The sequence below is a fragment of the Ischnura elegans genome, chromosome 6 (assembly GCF_921293095.1).
Source record: "Ischnura elegans chromosome 6, ioIscEleg1.1, whole genome shotgun sequence".
NCBI lineage: Eukaryota > Metazoa > Arthropoda > Insecta > Odonata > Coenagrionidae > Ischnura > Ischnura elegans.
This window is the reverse complement of record NC_060251.1, coordinates 49,743,689-49,760,208: the sequence shown is the minus strand read 5'-3', so window position 1 is coordinate 49,760,208 and position 16,520 is coordinate 49,743,689. Positions and strand designations below refer to the sequence as shown.

The following is a 16,520-nucleotide window of genomic DNA, read 5'->3' as shown; positions in this document are numbered from 1 at the left end:
ACTATACATGTAACAGAGTAAGTTGGTAAGTTGGTATAAAATAAAATCATTTGATTTGCAATTAAGTGTTAAACTAATCATGCATTTAGTTTAGTTTTGCATTCAGCATGTCTACCATAACAAATTATGGAATGACCCACACAAAAATAACATTTCGTTCAATATCATCTCAACACAACTTAAATTTTTATCCTCAGTTCAGTTAGATATACCAAACACACATTCAAACACACTTTTGACCCATCTTTCAATACTTTTAATTTGATGATCAAGAAATAGAATTCAAAAATTTTCTAGAAATGGGAAATGAATTTAAGCTATCCACTCATCCTTATCATTATGAACTCAGCTTCTCTTTGAAATTTATACATACATTCAGCCATTCTATTAGTAACTTTGATTTAAATTTTTTCCTCAGTTATTAGACATCCAAATTCAGCTTCCTCTTTACTCCATGGGCAATCAAGAACTGGAACTAAGAGAAGGCCAGAGATGCAAAAGTAACATCTAAAAATTAGCTTCAATTAAGCTAAAGATTTATTGACAAGGTATAACTCTCATGCACCACTTACTCCACGAAGACTAAACAATTTTAAAGGTCCAGAGACATACTGTCTGTAGTGCATAGATAAAACGCAGTATTGCATTTGGTCATTAACCCCTAATGTATGTCCTCCAAAAAGTTGATAGTAAGAACTTAAAATCGCAATCAATTCCTCTAGAATGAGTGGGAAAGCCATTGCCTAGGAAAATTTGGATCAACAGAATTCAACTCCGGTTCAGTCAATTTGAAGTCATTCAACCCTTATTCACGGTCTCAAAAGCGTTAATGACAACAAAACGCTCGGCATACCTTTCCATCCGACACCAATCCTTGTCCCTTAGCTCAGAGATTTCCATCAATTCCTCTCTCTTCAATACCAGAGATGACTACAATGAGTTGCTAGACAGATCTCATTCTTTCTTTTCGACCAACACAAGTAAGGACAGAAATGTAATTTTTCAGGATTTTTGCTTTGAAAAGTATATAAAAGACCCTAGTTCATTGGGCATCCATCTACACAAATGTGTCTACATAAGATGTAAACATTCCCAGGGATTTCTGATATTTTGCTGAGAGGAATTCATAAAAAAGAAGACTCAAGTAGAGTACAGTCTTAAAAAATCTTTTGTTCCAAAACTCATCATTGCTCCAGTAACATATGGACCTCTCTGACTTATGCTTAGTGGCTGATTTGCAAATGGACATTTTCGCTACCACGTGTCTCATGGCTATGCACAGCAGATTTGGGCATAAACAAGTATCATTTATTTCTGACAAACGTAGAAAAATTTACAGTGCAAATACTAGGAAGAGAGATTATCATGAGTTTCCAAAACAACATTTATCCCGGCAGTCTTATTAAAACCCATAACACTGATTTGACAGCCCTCTTTTGCATAGAAAATACCTTGGTAGCTGCATTAGCATTGAAAAAAATGAACTATGAAAAAATTAAATGCTTTATCGTATCCCATTACTGAAATTTTTGAGATAATAAGAGGCAAACATTATACATATGCAATATTGTTATTTGATAAATTCACAACAAGTGTTAGCATTCTACATATTTCTAATGTTTAATTCATGTTATGTATTTATGTATTCTCAACCTATATTGGATTCCATTGAGATTCGAAAAACATTTTTCTTTCTTAAATACTGATACATATGAGGTTAAATTTATTTTCACACAATACACATTCAAGAAAAGTTAAGCAAGATTTTATCCAGGTATTACCCTTTTTAATATATATTTACAATCTATGACATAATACATTAGTTACAATTTATAATGACAAAGAGTGCATACCCTTATATTTGGGTGAATTGTGCAAATTTCCCCTAAGTCAAGTAAATACAGATGACTAAAAAAGTCAAAAGTTAGGCTGAATTCTCCTTTCTCCATCTTAATGGATCGTGAAAAGAAAATGCATTTATCTAATTAATGCTTGAAAGTAATAATAATACAGTTAGAAATGATACATCTACTCAGGAATATCTGGAATCTAATTTGCTTATAATTAATATAACTTCTGGAATATAATTTGATGATGGACATTTCTTCAGATATACATTTGATAGAATATTTATGATACATTAAAATGCAGTATCATAGAATTTTACGATGCCATAGATATCAATATACTTTTTGGATATAAAAAGAATGTCTACTTACATTCTCAGAGACTTAGAAGTAATTTAGAATATAAGTCTACCTTTAAGTTAATGTAGATAAAATAATTTTAAATAAGAATTATAAATAAAATAGCATAGCTTTAATGCTTAATCATTACTCATACTCAAAGCTAAGATCTCCTCTGATGACCTGTTGTTTATCTATTAGTATCCATTTCCTTACAAATGTAATAATTATGATTGACTCAATAGCTAAATTCACAATAACAAGAACCTTATTTTTTCTCTTCACTGTCACATATTATGCAGTAATCATTTGTAAATACTTCATGCATAAAAAAATGAAGTAAAATTATGGTTTAAATTAAAATTTCTTGCTTGGTATAATTATGTGAATATTACGAAGTCTAAAGTAAACAACTTATAGAAAATTTAGATATTAATTTCCTAACCTATTTACTTGTGTTATTTTGTCACTAACCCACACAAAGCCATTTAAAATGTTTTTGCCATTTAATGCCATAAACTAAATCAGTATCACTCTTTTCTTACCTCCATAGATATCTATGACCCATCAAGAAGGGACATATCAGGAAGAGAGAAGCCTAGCGTGATGGTGACATCACCAAGCTCTCCTGACCCCGCGTCAGCTGCATCTTCGGCTGCTCGGGGCCTCCGCCATCATCAACATCATCCCCAGCATTCAGAGCACCATAGAAGACCGCACCAACAACATAGAGAAAGGGGTGCAGTTGGAGGGAGGTTGCAGGTAAGCACACAAAACATTTTTCATTTCTATGAATTTAACCCTTTCGCGCCGGACTTTCGTTGAGGGAAATTCTTCCTCAATACGAGTCTCTTGAAAGTTTTCTTTACTCCACTGTACGAAGCTTTTTCGCGTCGACTGAAGGCAGTGGTTCCCTCCCTAACCATTTTTGGACCCAACTCAGTGGGGCGCCGATCCCTTTCCTAGGCCTCCATCCCAGACCCTAGAGGGATTAAAAGCCCCTTCCTAGGACGAGTCCGCGGTCCACTGGCTAAAATATTAGTGCAAAATATATGTAAATATTTGTTGTTCGCATCGATTTTTTACATTCAAAATGAATTTTGTGTTTCTTTTCTGAGCGTGCAGAAATTTTAAACGAAGTTATAACGTTGATATAGACGAATTTAGTATATTTACTAGTTGGTCTATAACTCCGTTGATATTAACGTTAGAATTTTGTTTGAAACTTCCATGTGTTCAGCAAAAAAAGATGAATTCATTTATAGCAATAGATATGAAAAGTAAGCAACAAATATATTTTTGGAAAACACACAGCAAATAACAGTAGTTGACCGCATGGAGAGGATAAGAAAGGGTCGACCTGAGCGGCCGAAGATGGGACTGGGCTCGCACTAAGGCGGATCACGAGGGGCGACCGCGTCCGTGGGTCTATTGTGTCCGCCACGGTCACTTTTTTCGACCTGTGCCGCACAGGCATGGCATTCGTTGCTTAGGTTAGGAAAATTAACGCCGCACAGGTGTGGCATTCGTTTTTCATGGAAAAAAATCGTCGCCGCACTGGTGTGGCATTCGGCGCGAAAGAGTTAAGTCGGTGACGACGATTAAGAGCACTGTAAAATACTGAGAGTGCCCAAAAAGATTACAGCATCGCATTATTTTCTATGTAAGTAGGGAATTAAAAAAGTTTGAAAATTGACTGACATCTTACATCTTGCACCTGGCATCTTGTACATTTATTTACCTCCCACATTTCCTCACAATGCTTTTTGTGGCTCTTGCATTGACTTTAAGAAAAACTATATAAGAAAGCACCAATAAGAAGTCCATAAACTATTTCAAACCCCCTGGCCAGGAAACTTAAACAGTAGTGACTTTGATGTTGTATTGTTTCCTATTTAGAGTAAGCTATTGTGCTCTTATATTTCAGTCAAAGAAAGAAAAATTGGTAGCATTAATGTACAAGACATATACATTGTAACTGTAACAAAGATAAGGGTGTTAGATAGAACCCTTTGAGTGATAGTTTGAATCTTATCGAATCCACATTCGAATCTTCGAATCTAGGGATTAGATGGATTTAGGTGGGTTGGCAGATTTGATGAATATTCACAACATGTAAGCTTAATCATCCATTTTATGTTTCTATGGAATCACAGCAAAACGATATTTATTTTCTGAAATTTCCACACACCCCACCACATTAAAGTGTTTTGGAGGCATGGATGTCTAGCTGCTGGTAGACACCCAAAAGTCCAAATGAAAGATATGAAAATACTCAATATCTACTGCATTCTTACACAGAAATACCCTTAATTCTTGAGAGGTGAAAGACTAGTCTCATCAATTCTTCTGAGTTGTGGTGATGACTAAGAGAGAAAGCGAGACGAAACAGAGATTTTAAAAGAGGTTGTTTCAAGGTTTATGAAGAAGTATCGCTGACTGATTAATGAGTAATGAACAATTCATATTAATAATACACTCATTATTATATGCACTATATCAAGTATAGAGATTTATTTTAAGGGACCAAAGGGCTAGAATATCCATTAAGATTCCTGTAGCTTATCCAGAGCTAGATTTAGATAAAAGAGGCCATAAGCTATGTCGAAAAATAAATGATCGCACTTAGATATAACACACACTAATTACAAAATTTAAGGTGACAAACAAAAGAAATATGAACAAGAGATATGAACATAAGAAAGTGAATATAAACAAGAAATATGAACATAAGAAAGTGAATATAAACAAGAAATATGAACATAAGAAAGTGAATATAAACAAGAAATATGAACATAAGAAAGTGAATATAAACAAGAAATATGAACATAAGAAAGTGAATATAAACAAGAAATATGAATATAAGAAAGTGAATATAAACATGAAATATGAACATAAGAAAGTGAATATAAACAAGAAATATGAACATAAGAAAGTGAATATAAACAAAAGAAATTTAACTTGGGGATAAGGAGGCATTCTTCAGAAACCCATATGTGCTGTGTTTAAACCTATTGATATTTGTACTGCTTCTCATTTGGGCTGGGAGAGAGTTCCATATTCGTGAGGCGGTTACTATGAATGATTTGTTCATATGAGGCGTGTGATGTTTTGGAATATGGAGGTCAATGTTATGATTACGGGTAGGTATATATGATACATCATTACTGTGTATATGCATACCAATAAGCTAAATGAAACATGTTATGATTGGTTTGAACATTTTGCTAACAATTTGAATGTAGGCCCCTCTTGATCTCGTGACCCTAGGCTGAAGCCTAGTTAGCCTATAGGAAAATGCTGCTTGAGCTTAGCCACTGATTAGAGTACAGGTCAGCAAACAATGACCCATGAGCCACATGAGAGCCCTGAAGGTATTTCATGTGGCCCCAAAAATAATAGCTATCAATAATTTTATGGTAATAACCATGTGATTATGTCTTGTGAGTGAGTATTATTATCATCCATAATGACTCTGTTGTTATTGAAATATATTCGAAAAATACTAGTACACGCAACCAATGTCATTTAGCCCTCCGAACATACTGCCTGCAGCCTTAAGCATATTTGATAGAGATGTGCGAATAGTATCTGCAAATACTCGAATATGTACCTCGAATACTAGAAAGTATTCGATATTCGAGATCTCGAATAATTATGCTAAAGGTACCCTCTCGAATACCTCAAATACTCCGAATTTCGCGTCATACACCGTCGCACGCACGTCATTGGTAGTTGACTCAGAAAATATAGAGAACCCTAGTCGTTTAGTGCATGCAGTGCCGTTTTAGGCAAGTTGACGAACTACATCAAATTCGCGGATTAGAGCGGTGAAAAGAGTTTGACGTGGGGAACCGAGAATGATGGGGTGAAAAAAATTCAAAAATCCCCAGTTTCCCCCACCAGGAGAACCTCAGTGCCGTGGGATAGTAACTATGTAGCACAATTCCCAAAATCCACTACCCCCTCCATCCATCAGCCCTTGGCCCCTACTACGACGCTTTCCTCCTCTCCGAAATCAAACAAAAGGCCCCAGCTTCCGCAGGGTTTGTATTACGAAGACCATAAATCAAAGGCTTCAAAAGAAAATATCAAGTTACAGGAGAGTAATAGAATCCTGTTTCACTCTTCCCTCTTCCTCCCCCACTGACCTTTTTCTGCCTACCTGCTTCGAAGTTCCCCATTGCTGGAGGTCAACTGCTGCATGAGTCATCTATTAGCTCAAAAGGTGTCTAAAATGACTTTCGGCAATTGATATTACACCTTTACTGGATTGAAATATTAGTAATATGCGCGTTATTTTAAAAAAAATAAGACCAAACGCGATGCATTTCTGACTTCATTTAAGCATTTTACGCGAGGAAATAAACATCAAAATACGGCGGAGACTTAGCATTCTGGCGAGACTCAATATGAGCAGCAGAGCTTCTTGGAAGTTGATGAAGTAGTTGAAGTTGATGATTTTTTTCCGAAAACATATATCAAGTTACAATTTATGAGTTTTGCTATAAATCTCTATTGTTACAGTCACAGACTAAGGGATATTTTCTCAGGATATTTGGTTTCTCCCTGCTAGCAATTCGAATTCATCTTCTTTTCTCGTGAGAACTTCCAAAGATGGACTGAAAATAATTGAAGAAAATCTGGTGGAGAAGCGCGTGTATTTTGCAAAACGCCTCAGATTGTCTGCTAGCACTTGACAGCAGGAGTGGGGGTAAAGCGAGCTACCTGTTGAAAATAAGAAGTTGAATGAAGCAGAGTATCAGATGGGCATGCCGCTGAAATGGCATTTGGTAGATAAGAATGTATACATCAGACAGAAACCCATCATAGCAGTGTAAATGCCGTGATGGCATGAAATCATTTTTTCGCAAGGTGGTGTGTCCCCCTCTGATATTTGAGAGAGATGTTAGTTGAATCAACTATGTATATGCCCAAATTTTTTCCATAAAATGAAAATATTCCATTAATCAGCTAAATTCCTGTTTGAATCCTTTAAAGGAAATCACAATTACTCGCCAAAATCCTGAGTTTCCTGCTGCATAGGCAACCTAGTCAAACATTCCCACATTCATCTTTTTTTTCATCCATCCCCTTGAAAAACGATAGATCGAGGTTCCACGGGATACCTTTTTATTTATACAATCATCGAGGGAAGTAGAAGAAGAAACGTACCTTTAATATGCTTTGCACAACTCTAGTATTCGAGGTATTCGAAATACGAGGTATTCGAATATTCGAGCAATGATTCAATATTCGAGTTCGAGAAATCTGCTATTCGACCCATCTCTAGTATTTGAACATGTGGCCTACGTTCTCTAAAGGGCTGCCGAATCCCAAATTAGAGTAGTTATAGTTGAGGGCAATCAGAGTTTTTGGATAACCATAGGATTGGATTGTCAATCTCCAACTGGACCACATTAATTGACTTGTTTTTTTTTCAATGAATGGAATGTGGTCTTCCCTTCATAAAAGTTTGAGCATTCATTATTCTGCGTATTCAAGACTCTCTTAGCAGTATCCTTCAATTGGCAACTATCATCTATTGCATTAAGTATGTTTTGGATCTCTTTTTGACCCCTTACAGACTTAAAAAATTTGAATCCATGCATGGATGAAGTTTAAAAATCCATCCCAAATTCAATACAGACCCACTGTATCTGGATGCTATTTGATCAACTGTAGATAGATCTCTCTGCTATGACAGCAGAAAGTGATCACTAAATTGCAGGAGTTAGGTGGCAAGAGGTATTTCAAGACCTACAATGTATGAATAAATGAAAAATTCTCTGGTTCCTATAAGGGTTTCATACAAATGAATGCAAAGGCATAGTATTGATAGCACTAATTAGGTATGAAAATTTGTGCTGAAAGATCAACGATAACATTTCATTTAGCTCTGAGTGAATGTATCTACGGAAAAATAATAAAGTTTAATCACTATTCAAAAGAGCTTTGATCAAATATTACCTTCTAAAACCTTATAGCAAATGTGAGGATCTAAACGTAACACTTTTCTTGAGAGCAAGCAAGGCAATCTTGCATGTAACACAATTTTTTTAAATGCAAGAGGATTTCAGTGGAAACAATGGTCTAATCCATATTCATAAGGAGCAAAGATTAAAAATCAGTTTTCTAGCATCTGATTTTTTTTAAAGCATCATGAAAACGATGCAAAATCATTCACCAGTGATCAGAAAACAGGATGATCTGCCCTTAGAAAATATTTAGTGTGCTGTACCAAAGAAAAACTGTAGTTACATTGTTGATTTTCATTTGTAAATTTATTTAGTTTATTTGTTGATGTTAAAAAATATCCCCAAACCTTGGAAACGTGAGCAAAAATAACATGAAAATAGTACGTAAATTTTCAATTAAATTGGTATATATCTGTTGGCAGAATACCCATCATTAGTTTAGCTTAAGTGGTGACATGGTATGGCCTATAATGTCCATTTAACTATTCAGTGCTACACCTTTACTTTATGAAAGTCTCTATTTTGGAGCAGTAGCTAAAAATGAGATGGTATTTTTAAATGTTTATGGCTCACACATTTGAATTATGAGCTGGGATCACAATTTCGGCTAGGCAGTGATGGCATTACTTTAGGTACTCATTAAAAAGGGGCAGTCAGTGATGATGAGAATTGTAGGCAAAGCAATCACACTCACCATAAAAAGCATTAAATGTTGTTTGCTGTGCATGGAACATATTCGGTATAGTACTAAGTCTGAAGCATTTGAGAGATAATAAATGCTCTTGCTATGCTGTTGCCAACTAAATCTAAATACAGGTTCCCGTTCCACCACTTCTCTAAAAAAAAAAAAAAACCAGTCAGCAAAAAACTATTAATTCAGAATAAGCATCAAACTAAGACTTAAGGAACATGTAAATGCAAACTAGTGTTATTACTATGAAAATACAAGAAAGTATTATGTGACAGAATTATGGAGTACATGGCTGTATTGTCTAAATGGTACATTGTAAGTAAATGTCAGCTCTTGAGCCTCCAAAAGCTGGCTTATTATTCATGATATACCTATATTCAGTATTTATTAACGAAAATTATTGGTAAATTGTAATATTTAAGAGAAAAATAAAACATTGCTGAAATAATATGTACAAATAAAATTGTTTTCTCTCCTATTTTCTGAAGCCATGATTACCATGAACACCAAGTTCAACTCTCTTACCTCCACAAGCCTTAATAATTGCATCAGCTTTTCTTATAGCTTACTGCAGATTTAAAAAGTTTTTTCTCAAAAATAATTAAGAACATTAAGGCTCAAATTTCAAAACATTTGTCTTGGATATACTAAACAACAGTAACAATGGAAATTTACAGACAGAGAACTTTCATTTTCTAACATTTACATTTAATACAAAATGCCATGGACATATCACTCAGCAGATTATGGTTTTCATTATCTAGAAAATTTTCATTGTGATTTCCCCTACATAAATGCTATTATTCTATCTTTTGCAGGTTAAACTTTGGTTTGATGCAACGGCCCTTCAACTTGTTGTTACTATTGTGTGTGCCGCAGGATTGTCACCACGCACCAATGGTCAGCCAAGAAATCCTTATGCCAAATTGTTCCTCCTGCCCGACCGAAGGTAGGATATTTCGTCAATATCTTACACTTTTCTCTAACTTTCAAGAAATGAATGAAAGTGGAAGGGATAAGTTCCCATCACAACTTTGTAAAATGTGACTCTCCTACAAAGGTTTGCATGAGTAGAATGGAAGGTAACACGATATTAATGAGTATTGGGTTGTTCACTATTTCCATTTAATTCATTGACAGTTTATATTTAAGTTTGAATTATTACACAAATGTTACTCATTTTTTCCACCCATTCCATATAGTACTGTCTGAATTAAGAATTTTGGTACCATAAATGTATATCTTCCATTTCAATAAGTCTCGTTTACAACAGAAAATAGAAAAACTATATCATGTTATTTCATCAACTAACTTATTGTAAAAACTCATTCGAAGAATAATTTTTCTGTTTTATGAAATATTCCTCACACAATTTTTGTATGGTTACATCCAATCAATTTTGTGTAAGTGGGAAATCGGCATTTGGGTTAACTGAGCAGTAAAATATGTAAGTATTTCCTCACATACATTTGATTTTGATGTTCTAAACAGGAAAGCATCACAACAGCCAATAAAACATTTTATCTTCCATCTTCCCAAGCTCAAAGACACTTTAGGAGACCAAAATTAATTAATTTTGGTCGCTCAAATCACAAAAACCACTCAGCCCTTGTTCTTAAATTATAATTATTAATGCATATTTAAAGTCCGCATAAATATTTATGTAACAGGATTTAAACTCAATTTTTCAAAGATGCTTATGATTTTACTGTTTTACAGGGTGGGGCAGAATGGACTCATGGCTAAGAAATATTCTTGTCTAAGCATACGAAAAATCAATACCTCCATTGCACAAATGCTCCACAATCGCCCACTGAATCACTCCGCTCATGTAGTAACCCTAATAGTACTAGATTAGCGGATTCAAAATTGGTTTCAATTCTCAAATCAGGGAGCCCATTCTGCCTCATCCTGTATCTAGGATGAAAAATGATCATAGGAGAAATTCTAAAACAGCTAATTATAATACAAATATTCTTTTACTCATTTATTTTTTTATTTTGCAGTGAAAAGTCCAAAAGAAGAACAAGAACCTTGGCTAACACAAATGATCCAAAATGGAATCAAACTTTTATATATTCTTCTGTTAGAAGAGCAGATCTAAAACTACGGATATTAGAAATAACTGTATGGGATTATGTGCGGTATGGTGCGAATGATTTCCTCGGAGAGGTGAGATATTTAATCAATGACATTAACCTAAGTTTTGATATGCATGATGGTTCCAAAATACCCAGATATAATCTATAAATATATTTTTTCTTCAAACTACCTATGTAATTACATTGGAAATTGGGTTTGAAATCACATTGGATATTGGGTTTGAATCTTAAAATTTTCCAAATGAAATAATCAGTTTTAATCACTACAATAATGGATCACCTCATGAGATTACAAGAATCTGAGGAAATTAAGTACATAGAAGAGTCCCAATAGCCTTTACTGCCCCTTTGTTGGTCATATGGTCTCTTTTATATCAAATGACAGATATCCTAAATTAATTTGTTAACCATTCAAAATATTCTGCATTAAAATTGAACAGCACATCACAAAATGATGATACTTTGTTATTTTTATGGGATATGATGAATCCAATATTTATTCAATCCAAATCTGAATCATTTCCTTGATCATATCCAAATGCTTTTTCTTTACGTCACAGGCAAACACCAAATTCTAATCCTCCTATTAATTCAAAAACTATTTTTATAAGAGATTATTAAAAATAATGCTACCTTCCTAATGAAATCTCTATTTCAGTCATGTTGATGGTGGATGCTATATTTTAACTAAAAGTATAAACATTTTGCTATTTTTTTATATGAAACCCGCTAAACTGATGTTCAATTCCATATGCCATGGATTTGGATCAAATCATAAAACCATGTATTGAACCAAGTTTTGTTATCTTTAACCCACCTCCATTTTTAACCATGCAATCAATCAATATTCTAAAATTTCAGGTGGTGATAGAATTGACTGTAGCACCACTTGAGGAAGAACCAGAATGGTATTATTTAAGTGCTCACGAAGAAATTCTTCCTCCACATTCTGTAAGTAGTCTTTCACTTATTCTTAGTCATTTATTATCTACATTAATGCCTAATTGCTAAAGTCTTGTGGTTGACTCAGTATTTACTGTATAATGAACTGTTTCAAGTGTTTTTAGAGGAGTTGAATTTACTTTTTGTTAAACTGAAACAATTTTTACATTCTAAAATTATTTATCTGTTGCTGAAGTGTAAAAATATTAAAAAATAGTTATCTCAAAGACTGTGAGTGTATTTTGAGCAAAATAGAATGTCTCTCGTGTAAACACTGTACAGGCATCCCCCGAGTTACGTATGTCTCGACTTACGTAAATCCGTACTTACGTAAGCGATAACCGTATTTCAAATGATTACGTTAATTTTCGAATGCGAGCGCGAAGAAGTAGATATTCGCTCGTACAACCTATGTTAGAAAAAATATCGAATAGTTATAGAGTTTTTTACGTGCTAAAAATAGCAAAGTGACCCATTTTTGTCATTCCTCGAAGGAAATTTCATTAATTTCTGTAGAAAAATCGCTTATAAATCCCAAGTCAGCAATCAACGTGAAAATTTGCAGTTCTAGCGATGGATGTGGTGGCGTATGTGGATGCGCTCATTCCTGTACGATACAACTTGTTATACAGCAATCTCTGAAGCGCCAACGCAAAGGTTCGACTTACGTAAATTTCGACTTACGCATAGTCTGCCGGAACGCATCTCTTACGTAACTCGGGGGATGCCTGTATCCCCATTTAATGTTGTGAGAAATCTTTACGAATTGCCTAGAAAATGGCACTGAGCTGTAAAAACCAGGGTTGGTTGATACTATATACATTAAAAGTGGAATATTATTTCTGTGTTTCTCTATGAATATTAACCACTTGCATAAACTCAAGCCTGATAAGATTTCTGATAATGTTGCTTGCTTGACCTTGTGAATGCTATGTTACATGAAACAGTGATAAATAAAACATCATATGTCATTAGAAATAATTCAAACCATAACCCTACCTGCAACACAGATGGCTTAACACGTAGGTTACTTTAACAGAAATATCGGGGTAAAAATTTCTTTTCTGTCCCAGAATTTATTTACACTAACATCCGTTTCACTCACAATAATGAGGACTGAGGAATTTTGATTGAATACTAAAGACCAATGCTCCCTTAATTTATTGGGTAACATATTTTACGCCCTACATTTTCAAATCTGATTCAACCTGAAGCTAATATGTAGCTCAAATGATAGGTTGAAGTAAGCATCTAAGAAGCTCATCTCGGGTATAAGAAATATGTCAGGAATCCATAAAAATTTTTGCAGTACTTAGGAACATCAGGAACTCAAATGACCACTTGATATCACAAACAGCAATATGCAGTACCTTCAGAATAACTTATCAAGATGCACTGCATATACTTGAGTTATAACAAATTTATAAAATAATAACTCATTAAAGTTAGCCTCATACAAAAACTGTGTTCCCCAACTGTGTGTCCAAAACACAAGGCATAATGTTTCCTTGATGCAAGTATGATAGGATACTGCCATGAAACCATTTGTATTACATAGTAGCAAGATCACCACTAGAATCTGGTTTATATAAACTGGAGTTTATTGTCTGCAAAATTAAAACAAGATAAAAATGTAGGGCGTAAAATATGTTACCCAATAAATTAAGGGAGCATTGGTCTTTAGTATTCAATCAAAATTCCTCAATCCTCATTATTGTGAGTGAAACGGATGTTAGTGTAAATAAATTCTGGGACAGAAAAGAAATTTTTACCCCCATATTTCTGTTAAAGTAAGCTACGTATTAAGCCATCTGTGTTGCAGGTAGGTTCTAAAATACAAAAATTATTAGGTGCACAACTAAGGTCCCTATGTTTATCATTAGATGGTTCTAACAATAATTGATGGTTGATTCTGACATAATGGAAACATCATTAACCAAGCTTAGAAAATTGGCAAACAAACTGCAATACGACAATGGTCAGTTTTTTATGAAGTCATACCTTAATTGTTGGGGGAAAATGTCTGAGTTGGTGCCAAGCAACCGTCATTTGCGGAAAGGGTTTATTTTTCTACTCTTACTCGAAGAAAATAGTGACTGAAGCGCACCTAGAGCTCCTATAAGTTTACGAAGACGCTGATCAAAGTGTAAACAATGTTCCATGATTGGTTCCGTTGCTTCAAAGATGGTCATTTCAATGTTGACGCCCGTTCATGTGAAGGAGGATCAAAAACCTTCAAAGACACTGAATTGGAGGCATTGCTAGATGATGATCAATGTCAATCTCAAGAAGAGCTTGCTTGCGCATTAGGAATCAACCACTAAGCCGTTTTATGTAATAGCAAGGAACTTGAGTTACTTATTATTCATCATCATTAGTCAACAATCCTAAGATTGGTTTGACGCAGCTCTCCATTCCTCTCTCCTATCCGCTAATCTCTTCATGGCTACATATTTATTCTCTTTTACATCCTTTATAACCTGTCCTATATAACTCATTTGGGGTCGTCCCTTGCCCTTTTTCCCTTCCACTTGTCCTTCAACGATTGTCTTCATCAGACCATCGTGCCTCAAAATGTGGCCAACTAAGTTGTCCCTTCTTCTGCATAAGGTTTTTAGGAGACTTCTCTTTTCTCCCATTCTCCTTAGCACTTCCTGGATTTCTCACACGGTCAATCCATTTTATCTTCATCATTCTTTGGTAGCACCACATTTCAAATGCTTCCACTCTTGACTTCTCCGCTGCTGTCAACGTCCAACTTATTATTCAACAAAATAATTTTACAGCACGACAACGCTCGCCTTCATGCTGCCAAACACATAAAAACCTACCTGTAAAGACACAAATAGGAATTCATTACCCACCTGCTATATTCCTCAGATATTGCGCAGACCAATTATAACAGGTTTTGGTCTATGGCAGGGGCGGATCCAGGATTTTGTTCTGGGTGGGGCACAACGATACCTCGTAATACAAAACGAACGCAATCATAATGGGACCGTATTAAAAATCTTGCATATTTTTGAGGGTCTGGGGGGGGCACGTGCCCCCGTGCCCCCCCCCCCCCCCTGGATCCGCCTATGGTCTATGGCATATGGTATGGCCGATCAGCAGTTGTGCTATAATGGAGAAATCAAAAAATGGTTTGATTCGTGAACAGCCTCAAATGATGAACACTTTTGCTGTTACAATATTAGAGCTCTGCCTCAATGATAGGCAAAAGTTTTAGCTAGTGATGAATAATACTTTAAATGATTCAATTATTCATAACTTTTTGTTTTTTTCATAATTAAGTTGTATTTTCATTTAAAAAAACAGCAATAACTTAGTTTCCCACCTAATAGTATGTAATAATATCATAGAAGAAGTAAATGTGGTCATTCACAATAGAATGGGAGGGAACAAAAATAAGGGGAGAGATTATTTATTATATATAGTATGATGATGATAGCCTGAAGGTTGACAGCCTTAATTGATAGTGAGGAGAATTTGCTGAGCTTCTTGCGATAATGGCTACACAGTTTGATGGTACAAATTTTAAAAATACCATGGCCTTATTGTAGTGTATGTATCATGTCATTGGATAGCAGATAAGAATAGGTAATAGATAATAAAATAGCAGGGGATAATGAAAATTATCAGATTCAAATAGTCTCAGAGGAACCAGATGCGTTCCGAGTAGAAGAAAATGACGAATAGAAAATAACAAGAAATGATTATTCTCTTTAAATTAGAGTAATCAGATGATCAGAATTTCTTTGATATTGTTATGCAAATGGTGATATTTCTTTATTGTACCTCAGTAAACTAGTCAATAATATTTTCATGATCATAATACTGTAATAAAAAGCACAACCTTCTCTTAAGGTTTTTGGAGGAGATTTCTTATAGATGAATTAATATGTAAAAGTGAACAAGAGGACAGAAAATAAACTAAGAGCCTCAACTTTTTCCTTAGGGATGTTGATTAAGTATTAAATGTGCCACAAAATATTCAATTGAATGGGGTAGAATTCCATTTTGACCTCAGAAAGGCATTCTACCAGCTCTCTTCTCACCTTCAATATTTCATATAATCTGTGGTTTCCATTTCAGAAACGGAATGTGTTATTAATGGAAACAGGGGGCTGTATGGATGGGGGAGACATGGTCGGAGGTGGAGTTACACCAACTGACCATCTTTCCCCTCCTAGCACAACTTCCCGCCTCTCTGATTCCGACACAACATCTGAATGTGATTTAGATGATGCCATGGCAGGACTCAGGGATCGTAGAGTTGATGGTGCTTCAATATCTAGTGTTGGGAGTTCTTCAAGGTATGATATTATTTTTGATACTTCTGTTATTTTTTTTCAATACAATACTATGCAGATTAATATTTATCCTACAACATAGTGTAATGCTGATACGCAACTGTGTTCCTAAACTGAGTGGCCTAAACACAAGGCGTAAAAAAGTTGCGTATCTTCTAGGATACTAACATGAAACCAATTGTATTATGCATCTAGTAGCAAGTACACAAGTAGAATTTTGTTTACAGAAACTGGAGTTTATTACCACTAGATGCTAAGTCTAAACATTAAAAATAGATAACAATGAAGTATTAAAAATATTTTCCCTT

The 16,520-nt window shown here is 34.8% G+C and overlaps 1 protein-coding gene and 1 long non-coding RNA gene across 6 annotated transcripts in view; one reads left to right on the top strand and one right to left on the bottom strand.

The window, feature by feature from the left end:
* The window catches only part of LOC124160631 (regulating synaptic membrane exocytosis protein 2), a 512,636-nt gene that overhangs the window by 454,641 nt on the left and 41,475 nt on the right, over positions 1-16,520 (top strand). For all 4 annotated transcript variants that reach the window (XM_046536542.1, XM_046536543.1, XM_046536541.1 and 1 more), the window contains exons 4-8: positions 2,740-2,948; positions 9,674-9,804; positions 10,862-11,027; positions 11,819-11,908; positions 15,995-16,215. In XM_046536542.1, coding sequence (XP_046392498.1) covers positions 2,740-2,948; positions 9,674-9,804; positions 10,862-11,027; positions 11,819-11,908; positions 15,995-16,215 — 817 coding nt within the window. The remainder of the gene's footprint in view (positions 1-2,739; positions 2,949-9,673; positions 9,805-10,861; positions 11,028-11,818; positions 11,909-15,994; positions 16,216-16,520) is intronic.
* Positions 1,158-16,520, bottom strand: part of LOC124160633 — a 62,844-nt gene continuing 47,481 nt past the window's right edge. For both annotated transcript variants that reach the window (XR_006865214.1, XR_006865213.1), the window contains 2 exons: positions 2,732-2,841; positions 1,158-1,949 (listed from right to left, as the gene is read on the bottom strand). This is a non-coding gene — a long non-coding RNA (uncharacterized LOC124160633). The remainder of the gene's footprint in view (positions 1,950-2,731; positions 2,842-16,520) is intronic.